General features: G+C 39.2%; 1 protein-coding gene across 1 annotated transcript; it reads right to left on the minus strand.

The window, feature by feature from the left end:
- Positions 1-227: 227 nt before the first annotated feature.
- NDUFV3 (NADH:ubiquinone oxidoreductase subunit V3) lies at positions 228-12,537 on the minus strand. Its single transcript, XM_063126591.1, has 4 exons — positions 12,387-12,537; positions 10,202-10,292; positions 4,677-5,531; positions 228-442 (listed from the first exon to the last, which is right to left on the minus strand). The coding sequence occupies exons 1-4, from the start codon at positions 12,432-12,434 to the stop codon at positions 276-278; spliced, it is 1,161 nt and encodes a 386-aa protein (XP_062982661.1). The 5' UTR covers positions 12,435-12,537; the 3' UTR covers positions 228-275.
- Positions 12,538-12,999: the final 462 nt, after the last annotated feature.

Here is a 12,999-nt window from a genome sequence, read left to right on the forward strand (position 1 = left end):
AAGCTAAGCAGTATAGGTGTGCTACTGACCATATACAGTAGCACACAGTGGGAGAATATCAAGTTAGGATTAAATATTAGAACTAATTTGATGAACAACCAAGAGCTGCAATCATTTTGGTACTTTTCAGAGTCTGAACCCATTACTGGCAATATTATTCATTTATTAAAATAACCAATTTCTAACAAACTCATTTACAGCACGCACAAAATCATAGCACATATTGGTTCATTGTTAAGAATTAGTTTATTCATTCATGTGTTTCCACATGCAATTCAGTGACTAGGAGATAATCTCCCAGACGATGGCTGAGGCAGCCTGAGTTTTGAGAGAAAAACATCATAATCCACAAAGGTGTATGGTGTATACTCATGATGCTGCAGATTCTTGTAGGTAGAATTGTCAAATGTTTCTTGAGCAGTTTCAATTGATGGCTTGGTCTCTATGGGGGAAAAATATATTTGTAAACCCAGAGATAAAAGAAGATACATTTTTGCTGGCTGAGTCAGATTTTGCATGTGTGGAGATTTATCACTCAGTTTTCCACTGGATATGGTCACTAACTACCAATACTTCAGTAGTCAAAAATTCGCAGGAATATGAAAGAAGAGAACATGAATTTGAACATGCAGATTTGCATTGTGAATTAAAAAGTGCAGATCACATTGCGATGGATTGCAAGTAATTTTGTTTCTTTCTTTGAATATACCCATATGCAATTATGCATGCAGCTGGAGCTTTGCTTTTTGTTTGTGTCACAGTACTCTCACTGGCAGAGGCAAGGTTCTGTTTAAAACTCAGTGGCCTGGTTCACATGTAACACTTAACCATGATTAAATAAATTATGGTTTGTTGCCCTACCGGGGTTTATCTGGCAGATGATTGAACACATGGTTTACTTTCTCAGTCCCTGGGTTGTTTCATTCCTCCTTTGTCCACTCCCTCCCTGTATCCCAACTGCCATTGCAACACTGTAGTACTGGCATAAACATGCTGTATTTTTTACTGCTCTTGCCTGCTGTCTCTGTAGTGTAGTGAAACAACCCATGAACAACCATTTGCATGTAATGATAACCCATGCTTCAAACAACTCAAAGTTCACAACCTGAGTTCTCTTTGTGTTCAAGGTTAAGAACCACTAGAGATATCTGATCTGGCCATGGTCATACATGCCTTAGTTATATCAGCTTTGGATGACCGTAACATGCCTTATGTGGGGCTGCCCTCAAAAATTCTTCAGAAACTTTAGTTGGTCCAGAATGCTGCACCACACTGTTGACCAAGGCCAATTACAGGAAGCACGTGACTCCCTTCTTATAGCAGCTTCACCAGCTACCAGACAATTTCTGGACATGGTTATGACCTACAAAACCCTATATGGCTTGGGACCAGGCTATCTCAAGGCCACCTTCTCCCATACAAGCCTGCCCGGCTCTAAAGATCTTCTGGAGAGGTCCTTCTTTTGAGACTGCTGACTTCAGAGGCACATTTGGTGGCAACCCGAAAAGGGCCTTGTCAGTGCCCACTCCCAGGATGTGGAACACCCTCACAAGTGGTAGCTAGTTTTGTTCCCTTTATGTTGTCCTTCTGCTAGCAGACAAATACTGCTTTATTCAAGAAGGCCTTTGGCTTGTTAGTGGGTCTGTTGTGTTGAGTGCTTTTTTAAAAATAATATTTTGTAATTGTGTTTTTATTGTCTTTTAATGTATGTTATTGTTTAATCAATTTTAATTATGTCTGTAAGACACCTTGAGTGCCCTTTTTTTGGCAGAAAAGCAGGATAGAATTAACTTAATAGTTCACCTATAGTTCTGGGTTTGCATGTAACAACAAACCAGGATTCAACAAACTTTGTTTAATTAAACCATGGTTTGTTGTTATGGGCTAAAGAGGTCAGTGGCTTGTTTCTCTGGCAGCAGAAAGGGCTGCTGTGGGAAAAAAAGAAAGCACAGCTCTGACTAAGCACACATTTACTCTGTTTTGCCTTTGGATCCAAGGGCCATGGCTGCATTTTTTAATTATTATTATAATTTTAGGTTTTACACCTACTCCAGAGTCTTCTCCTTTCAATGGAAAGTATTCAAACCAGAGGAAGAAGTTTGTAGTTTTTCCCCAGACAAGAATTTAGTTCCTTACTTCCCCTAAGCTCACAAAAGCCACAAGATCCTTCAGTAGACCGCTGCATTAAAATGCAATGAGAATCCTGCAGTTGATATGAAATATTAATTAATATGTATAAACCATATAAAATTCCTATGAAAGCAAAGAAAACATTGAGAAGCTAGAAAACTAGTGTATGGCTCAGCGCTCAACATTTTTTCCTTGCCCATCTTTGCCAATTCATTATCAATGAAAGGGTTTATGCTTGAAAAAAAATAAAAATAAAAATAATGACGATTTAAAAGTTCTATCACACAACCTCTATAACTAGAGGTGCAGAACATATTTTGAAGAAGATTTCAGGGACCACATTTCATTAGGAAGCAGGGCTGAAAGCAAAAAGGGCAAGGACAAAATACCAGCATATTTTGGTATAAATCTCTTTCTGACAGTAATTAAGCCTTAGGAGAAAGGTGGAGAGAGAGAGAAAGCACAAAAGCCAGGAAACCACCAAACGAAAGATGGCTGGGAGAAAGGGGAGGGAGTATTGTCATCTGGGGAACCCTCGGGGGCTTGATTCGAATACCAGGAGGGCTGGGTTTGGCCCCTGCACCTGATGTTCAGCACCCCTGCTCTATGCTTTGACCAGCTACGAAGGATACAGAACATGAAGAAAGATGGAGAGAGCAGTGTAGCGAGCCTAGAAGACCATGTTAGAGCAAGGCATTTTGAAAACAATGCAGCACTTGTGAACCTCATTGGTTTCAATAAGGAAATTAAGCAAACGCTTAAGCCTCTCCCATTGAAATCAATGGGACTTAAAAGCGCTTAACATTGGCTGGAGCCTGTCCTATATAAACCCATAGCCAGATCTGACTTTGTTACTTTGGTGAAAGTATCACGTAGTGCCACAAACCTCCATAGAACTACACCTTAACAGTACAGTCTGCTTTATAAGTCTCATGTTTCACCTGCCTGCCAGCACCACTGGGATTAATTACTTACTCCATTTTTTCTAGACCACAACCAAGCCAAAATGGAAGACAGTCGGGATGTTTTAAGTGTATAACTATCATTTCAACAATGCTTTTTCCAGTCATTGGTGCCCTCTGCTGGATGCACAGAAGCCCAAACATTTGGGAAACACTTGGGTTTTGACTGTACTTCAAACTTCACACTCAGGTTTAAGCTACTAGTTTCTTCCATCAGATTTCCTTATTTCTAGACAAGTTGCAATTCATCTTCCTTAATCTTAATCTTATTTTCTCTGCCTTGTAAACTGGCAAATTATTGGGAGGAAATAAGATCTTTTAGTAGAAAGCTTACTGATATATATTTTTTTAAGAAGGTGAGTGTGCTACAGCAGGGGTGGGCAGAAGGTAGATCTAGAGAGATCTGGTAGTTCTCTGGGGTGATTTGCAATAGATCAGTAATTTCTTAATTCCAATTACTTAGCAATAACAGCAACAAGATGAGCCCCCCCCCCCCATTCCTAAATTATCCCGCTAAAATGGAGAAAAGGTAGCATGGATTTGTGTGTAGAAGGGCTGGGAGCTCCATTCTGGGAAATCGCTTCCTGGGCTTATTTCTAAGTACACATCTTTTGCGCCAGGCTACAGTTGGTGGATCTTGGGGTTTGAGTAAAAAACAATGTAGACCCTGCAAGCCTGTAGTCTGCCCATGCCTGTGCTTCAGAATAAAAAGAGTAAGATTATAAGAACACAGTTGAATTCTGGGGAGCATTTGTTACATTTGGAGGCCAAAGGAGACCCTTAATATTCTAGGAATCTTACAAGACCAAAGGAGAATGGGAGTTCATGTAACAGAGAGATATAATGTAGGCAGGGAAGAACATTAAAAGACGGTATATGCCATGAACGCCTTGTCATCTTAAAGCTGGGCTCTGAAACCACATCTTTGCTAGCCTGCAGGCACAGCTTCCCCATCATCCCTCTGGTGTCAAAGTAACCTTTGTTCCTTATGATTCCCAGCTGTTAAATGGAGCCAGTTTCTACAACTATCAGAGCACTGCAAGAGGAAAAAAGACAGAATGGAGAGTACTGGAAGAACAGTCAGTTCCAGCAGAAAAGCAGCTGTTAAGCCGGAGGGCAAATGCTGGGCAGGAAGAGCAAAAGACTGCAAAACAGGTCGCTCAATAGCCTCATTGTGCTTCCAGCAAAAGTGGGACAAAATTCTGATTTCATTAAGGCAGCCCACTTTCCCTTGGCTCTTTCTAGTTTTGAAGGTTTCCTCACCCCCAATTACCTTTTAGTATTTCAGAAGGTAAGAACACTGGTATATATTAATATATAGAAAGCTATGAAAAAGTCTCCATCCCCCAATAACGATCTAAGCACTAAACAGGAGAATCAAAGGAAAGAAGTCTTGAAGTGCAAATGCCCACCAGAATAAAGAACTCAAGCAAAAAACCCTTCTCAAATAAGTGCATTAGGAAAGACTGGAAGAGGTTTTAGGATATTTTCAAACAATGGAAGAAGTTCGAGTACAAGGTATATATGCTCATATATGTTAGCCCCCATAGGATGATTTTCAGATCAAACAAGATAAAGCAATACCCTGTATAGTGTTTTGTTGTTCAGTCTGAACTCCTGCATCCAGGACGATCTCCTCCTTTACCGTGGTTTCTACCACTGGCATTTTGCCATTCAAAACCTCTTCTTGTAGCACAGCAGCTTTTTCTTGCATTTCAGTCTTTTGTAACTCCTTTGCCGCACTTTCTTCCTCTCTCAAAGTCAGGTTTTGTACTACACTTTGCTGAGGCATTGGTTGAGTTTCAGGCAATCTACTTGAAGCTGCTTCAGAGAGAGAGACATCCAATCGCTTAGATGTAACTTCTGTTGGCTTTCGACTCTCCGTTGGCCTTTGACTCTCTGCAATTTTTGTTCCCAAATCTGTGCTCTTTAAGTGACTCTCTTTAGGTGTTTGTTTTGTGGTACGTTTTGCCAAATCTGATCTTAACCGCTTGTCATCAGCTATTGTCTGATACAACTGCTTTTGTTTGATTGGGGTCTCTGTGTATGGGAGCTTCTCCAATACTTTATCCTTGACTTGTTCAGAGGGAAAGTGTTTTTCACTTGTTATTGTTATCTTCATTGTTCGGTCCTCAGAAGAGATGTTATTTCGCCTTGGAAATGATACTTTGGTTTTGATGGTATCCTTGAAAGTGTTGTCTTCCTCTTCAGAATCAGAGCTAGAATCTGATTCAGAGCTTGAAGAGGATGACTCTTCATCTGCCGATTTCTTACTCAAGCCTCCTGCTGGGGAGAAAGCAGGCTCTCCCTCAAGAGAAGGAAGCTTTGCTCTTTGAGGAAATGTTACCAAAGTTTTCCTTGCCAAGAATTTTCTCAGATCTTCATCTGCTAATTGTACAGCTGCATCAGGTTTACTGTTAATTATGGTCTCCCCTTTATCTGTAAATTGTGGGAAAGAGTTAGGAGACAGCTTTTAAAGGAAATTCAACTGCTCTTTTAGTGGCTAACAGCTTGAAACATTCCTTTGGTGCCAGTTACATTTAGGGAATGGCGGGCCAGGGCAGTGTGGGGTCGCGGGGGGGGGGGGGGGGAATATCATTTCTGAACTGACATTTTTAAATACACTCGTTAATATGGAATTCTAGTTGAAATTTGTGAAATGATCTGGTATAAACACCAATTTAGCAGCTCAGTTTCCACTAGCTTTGCAATACTAGCTGCTGCATTTCAAATAAATACTCCCAAAAGAGTTTTAAAAAACAAATGTCCTTCACTTGCAAGAAGTTCCTTATGAATCGTATATTGTCTGCTTGTGGTGTCAAGCTGCCTGTGAACCTTATGTTATCAGAAACACTCTTTTCCAATCGTTCAAGTGGAGATGAAAACACTTTCCTATCTTTTCAAGTACACCATGAAGTGTATTATTTAGCACTGCAGTATCTCTTAGCTACCTTCAATATTTTTTGTGAGAAATTGATTCAAACAAAGCACTTCAGTTCTACCACAAGGTCCAACAACTGTAATATAAACCATTTAGAGGGCAATCTTCATGAATGCCTTTACATGGAAATTAAATCACTCTTTTTTTCAATACATATATGTACCTGTTACGTAAAATGTATTGTTTTTCTTTTAATGATGGCCTCCTACTGCTATCCAGCTGCCCACAATCTGTAGCTTGGTCTTCATGTTCAAGGCTTTTGTGACTTTGTTTTACATACATACGCTAGAATGATCCTTTCGAAGGCATACACAAATGAAGACGAGCTTTATCTAGTATAGCAATTATTTGCAACAGTAGCTAACCATACGCTTCTGGGCACTCAGAAATAGTACATGAAGGTAGCCTTCCCCTGTTGATTGTCCACAGCATTAGATATTCAGATGGAGGTTTTAATAGACATCGATAGACATATTCATTATGCATTTAACCTTTTTAAACACTATCTAAGCTCATGGCTGTCAAACTATCTTGTGGCAGTGAATACTGTAAGATGCAGGCAACTTTCCTCAAGCAGTAAAATGTAGCTTTCTAAACTGAACTGTTCAATATGAGAAATACACAGCAATAGAAAAGGTGCTGCATTTATGCCAGACTTCCAAGGATGCAGCAGCAACATTTATAGGACCAGGGCTGCCCCAAGGTATTTTACAGACTGCAAAGTCTAGGAAGTATGCCTAGGATTCCTTGGATGTTGGGAAAGCAACACATGTTGCTTCTCTGGTGTCCTAAAAACATTGCTAGGCCAAGAAATTGCTTGGATGATTTGCACAGTTGGGCCATCCCAGCAAAGAACTGAAGTCTTGTATTTAAAGCATTTTCACCTATAACATAGATGGGGAGGTTCAACACTGCTGCATATTTGTTGCAGATCTTCTCGCTAGCCTCTTCCACTAATCATTTTACAATTTCAGTGAATCCTTCGGACATGTTATTGTTCTTCTAAGAGGATGATCTCAGCATTGAAGTAGGACAGAATGAAGCTTTCCAAATATTCTATAACTGTTAATGATTTTTATTGAAAATGTCAGAAGTGCTGTACCCTATTTCTTCGATTCTAAGATGCACTTTTTCCCATATAAACATCTCTAAAAATGAGGTGCTTGAGTCATCTTTGGTTTGTTCCAAACATTATCTTCTCTAGCCTTTGATTCCTCCTCTACACAATGTGAGGATAAATTTCCTTGACCTGTTCCCAAGTATGCTAGCTCCAATTACTCATGGCAGTCCATATTTTGGAGTCACTTAAGATTATGAAAGCTGCAATCATAACACAGGAAACTGTATAGTTTGTGTTTCAGATTTTGGAAAGTTAATTTATTCCTGAGATGTCCTTGTACCTAGTGCACTTAACAGGAGCCTTAAGCAAGGGTGTTCAAAGACATTAAGCAAACAAGTCAGCATGTAACTAAGCCAGAGTTGTGCACATGCTGCGAAGTTCAGACAGCTAAAGAGGAATGAAATCATCGATGTGGAACATTAGCATGGACCATCAGTAAAGAATGGAAAAGGGGAAGGCAGTATTTAAAAGCATGGTAGCTTTCAGCTTGCTAATCAGTCAAACAATGTTGAGAAAGTTAATTAAGCACTAAACAAAAATGATTTTAAAAGTCAATGGCCACATCTCAGCACGAGGGCACCACAGATCTCCCTACTTAACCCTCTCTCACGCCCCTCAAGTGGTACTAAATTGGCTTTGGTTGAAGAATGTTCACTATAGATGACTGGACTGGTATATAGACAAATTGCCATCCCAATATGTTTAAGGATGCAAAGCTCAGGAATGGTATGAAGAAAAGAGACACTAGACTTCTGACAGAGGAAGTTAGCAAATTAGCAGAACCTATTTCAATTGCAGCAGCATCAGAAATGCAACATCTAAACACTCCATTTTATTTTCCATTCACAGTGCTCACAGCAAGGGTATTCCTTCATAAGTGCAAAGGAACAAGTGGGGGCATCTCCTTCACTCCCACTCTAATCCAAAACAGGAGTGGTACTCCTCCACAGCATACAGAGAACTACAGGGAGACCAGGATCTAATGCTCTTCCAGTCCCTCAAGGCCTTCAATTGTACTGGCTACTCAAAACAAGCCAGGCTCTGTAAAAATAAGACATACTAGAACTTATAACTCTGAGGATAGGTCAGTAAGATTGGGGCTTCACAGCACAATGCCTTGTATACCATGTTGTGCTAAAATCTTAATAAACAGCTTCAGATTACACATTTAAAGTATATTAAAGTATATGTGAACCACCCAGAGAGCTTTGTGAACCGCCCAGAGAGCTTCGGCTATTGGGCGGTATAAAAATGTAATAAATAAATAAATAAAATAAATAAATAAATTAAAAGGAGATATAATTCTGAATATTAAGAATTTTTTTTGTTAAGACACTCTAGATATCATTGCCAAGTTAATTGTTATGACAAGTTCTCAAAGTCTGCAGGAACTACCAGATTCTGCATGAGAATATATGTCCTATGAAGAGCAGCATATTTCAAAATAAAGATGTTGTAAGTTTTTTGCTCTTGAAATTTAGATTCAAGTTGATAGCTCTGGTCATGTGGAAAATTATAAATACTAAGTTATGAAATTGCTTCACTGACGTTCTCTAAACTTTGGATGCTTCAGGAGGAAGCAGTTAAACTCTTATTACATGAATAGCAAGCCACCTTTTTTTTTTAAGCAAACAGAACATTTAGCCATGCACAGCAACAACAACAAAAAAGTGATCACATGGATAGGCTAGTGTTGTGTGTAGTGACCTGCCATTTTTGTTGAAGCAGTTTAGATTTACTTTGTAGTATTCACATTTCTTCTAAAGTTTCCACTTTAGAATCAAATTAAGGCATTTGAACTGCCCTAAACTAATATGCAAGAATGGAGAATTAGACAAAAAAAGGAATATTTGACAGTTTACACCTCCTCAAATTTCAGAATAAAAGAGTGACTTCACTGGACTCTTGTCATCACTGCATGTCTATTCCAAATTAACATATATAGAGAGAGTTCCAAGAACAACTGCTAGTGACTAATCAAGAACTTCAGCAGCAGGGATTAACCAACAGAATGAGTAAATTTTGTACATATACACATTCTGCAACCCTATTTTTATAGAGGGAAATGTAACAAGTAGGTTTTATATCTTACAGGTTTCTTTTTCTTTTCTATTTTTACTCAGGTGCACTACTGTAGTTTATTCATATTATATAAATTACCATTTGAATTACCCTTCTTACATAACGTCTCTAACATAATGTCTCTAACTTCTCTAAGAAAAATACAAATATTGCAGAGGCAGTCCATGATCTTCTACCATACCCATATATTAGTTGAAGATAGTAACATTATTAACCATTCCTTTGAAATGACTTTAGATAAAGGAGTGGTAAGTGATGCAAAAAATGCATCCCATAAGCATCTGAGCTTAGCACTGATGTTGTAACAAATATAAACACTAGGTTGTGCACAATTTACCTGTTACTTTTATCTTTAAACAAATTCTAAAGGCTTATGAGACAGGTAACATTTTGTTAAATATCTACCCTTGCATCTATGACTTTGGAGCTCCAGGGCTGGTGTTCATATAACATTACATAAGTGTAATAGTGTAACAGCTGTTGAACAGATGAAATACAGTTAGTAGAGATATGAAGACTTGGGGAGAAAGCAGAATAATTCAGGGGAATGGTTTCCCCTAAATTTTCCAAAAATCCTCAAAAAAAAAAAAAAAAAAAAAAGAGAGGGAAAATTCTGGCTTTTTTTTTTTCTAGGCCTTTACGTCTCTAGCAGTTAGTGTCACTGTTTTTAATATTTTGACCTCATAAAGGCAGAACAATGTGATTCTACGCCCAGCCACCATTACCATGCCACAAACAAACCTCTCTAGAATAAAGGCACTACTCCGGACGAGGACATTTCCCCCTCTGCTTTAGATGAACAGACTGTGGAACACAATTTTTAAAAAGCAATTGACTTCTAGTTGTAATTCTTTAGAAAAACTAGAATACTATTTCAGCCTAGTAACACTGCTACAAAAAGAAGGTTTATGAAAAGCATCTAGTCATGAATAACTTGAAGTAATAATTAACAGGAAAAGACCTTACTTTTTTTGGAAGCTTTTTTAGAGTCCCCTGGTTTGGTGCAGAGAGAAACAGTAGGTAGATTTCTAAGTCCCCATGCTTGAAGTGGTAAAGTCTATAAGAATTAGGAAAAACATTTGATTACTAATGTACATGTTTTAATTAAACAGATTAATTTTGCATAAAAGTATAAAGCACAAGGCAGACTAACACGTCTACAAAATTAGGGCCATGTATGTGTGACAGCAGTGATAAAACAGAGCATAAACTGTAAGGTAAGAAGTCCAAAATGTTGCCTTCAAATAGACAAAAGGCACATATAGAAAAAATACTCCCTCATTCACTCACCAAGTAGATGTGCTGGTGGAGAACATTTCTAGGTAATAATAAATAATGTATGTATGGTGCACTCACTCTGCATCACAGTAGAATATTAGACGAATATGGAACAACACCCAACAAAACTACCATGCTTTTTACCAGGGCTGTAGAGCCAATTATTATTATTATTATTATTATTATTATTATTATTATTATTATTACCAAAGAATACATTACTTTATTTATTTATTTATTTATTTATTTATTTATTTATTACATTTTTATACCGCCCAATAGCCGAAGCTCTCTGGGTGGTTACATAAACGACTAAAAAAGTGTCTCAACAACCATACATAAAAGAAATACTCACTACAGCATTTAAGGGTGCAATCCTATGCATGTGTAGACAGAAAAAAATCCTACAACTCCAGCATTCCCCAGCCAGCCACGTGAGTGAGGAATTTTGGAAGTTGTGGGACTCTTTTCTATCTAAACATACATAGGATTGAATCCTACGGCACTCGAACTACTAGAAGACTCAACAGAACTGTACCACAACAGAACTGCAGCTAATAGCACTATCCCTTGCACACATAAGAAGGCAACCAACCCATGTCAATACATGTATTAATAGAAGTTAATGTAACATTAAAGCCCCACTTAAAAAATTGGGAATCAGTACCATTCATCTTGACAATTATAGTTGTTACCACCCAACCAATAAATATTTGCATGAGTATTTTGATCATAATGCTTTTGTAACATCCTTAAAATATGGAGGAGAGTTTTCAATGGTGGCGCCTCACCTCTGGAATGCCCTCCCCAAGGAGACCTCATGGGCACCCTCATCACCGTTAGGTACCTTAAAGTGTCACTTTTAAGAACTGCTCATGTTAGCATTTTAATTAATAGCAATGCTGATTTTACTATCTATCTGAATGGACTGGTGTGTGTATTTTTACCTTGTTGCATTAAAGCATACAGTCTATTTCATTATTTTTATTTTTAAATTGTATTTTTATTTTTCTTATTACTTTACTGCCCTGGGAACATGAATTTACATTGAAGGTGGGGATTAGATTCTATAAATAAATAGATATTGCACTAAGGTGCAACACCGTACTACTATAGCTATTAGTGGAAGTAATTCAAGCCAATTTAGATGTTTGTGTACTAGCACAATAAGTCTTTGGAATGGGCTGCTTACTTCCACCTTTATGCCATACACTCGGGGTGGGAGCCTGTGGCTTCAGATGTTTTGGCCTACAACTCCCATCAGCCCTCACCATTGGCTATGTTGACTAGAGCCAATGGGAGTTGTAGTTTGAAACAGCTAGAGGGCCCCAAGTTGCCAATCCTTGCTGCAATATGACAGTCATATTAATCCATTTTCCCCTGTCCCAAATTGATGAAGATCTAATTTGCCTAGGCCTGTGTGCACTGACCGGCAGTGGCTCTTCAAGGTCTTAAGAGATGAAACCTTTCTTAGCCCTGCTACCTGAGTTCTTTACCTAAATACAGCAGGGACCTTTTCCATACAAAGATTAGCACTGAGTGACATCTTTCTCCTTCAAATTGTTCTATCCCCTTGATTTCGGTCTTTCACGCGAAGAATGTACTCCCAGCCCAGGAGACTCGGAGAATGAGGTGAAGGTTGCAATCCTGCGCACATTCACCTAGAAGTCAGCCCCACTGAAATCAAAGGGACTGACTTCTGACATGCACTGGATCAAGCTGCACAGCCCGGAAACTTCAGGTCAAATCCTCTCACACCCACCCACCCACCCCCCTCAACCAAGTCTAATAACCGATACACACATAAAACCCCCACGATGGTTGCAACTCCGGAGGCAGAAGGAACAACAACCCCAACCTCACTCTCGGTTACCTTGAACGCAGCGACCCGGCCTGTAAGGATTAGAAGAGAGGCCGCCATCCCGGCGTCCCACCAAAACGGGTCCCCTCGACAACCTTGGCCTGAAAGAGAAAAAGAAAAAGGTTCCCACCCGCCCTTTCTGCCTCAGGCGCCCTCCCAAAGGAGAAGCACACGCACACTCCGCGCACTTGAGCGGAGGAGGAACGCAAAGGCTCCGCCTTCCAGCTGCTCAGCCGCAGCAATGGTTGACAGGCGACAGTAGCCTCTCCCTCAATAGTGGCGGTGGGAGCCGACAGATAGGAAGGAACACTTCCTCCTTCTTTTTTCCCCTCAGGAAATGTTATTTTATTTTAAAATAAAGTTAACAAAATAGGGGCATCAAAGAAATTCGCCAATTATAATTTTCAGGGTGCAATCCTATACATGTTTAGACAGGAAAAAAAGTCCTACAACTCCCAGCATTCCCTATCCACACTGCTGGCTGGGGAATGCTGGGAAGTGCATGACTTTTTTTTGTCTAAACATGCATAGGATTGCACCCTTATAGTATCCAATGTTAGAGCTATGTAGAGTTTGCTGTTGTTTATTCATTCAGTCGCTTCCAACTCTTCGTGACTTCATGGAC

Source organism: Elgaria multicarinata, chromosome 5 (assembly GCF_023053635.1).
Source record: "Elgaria multicarinata webbii isolate HBS135686 ecotype San Diego chromosome 5, rElgMul1.1.pri, whole genome shotgun sequence".
NCBI lineage: Eukaryota > Metazoa > Chordata > Lepidosauria > Squamata > Anguidae > Elgaria > Elgaria multicarinata.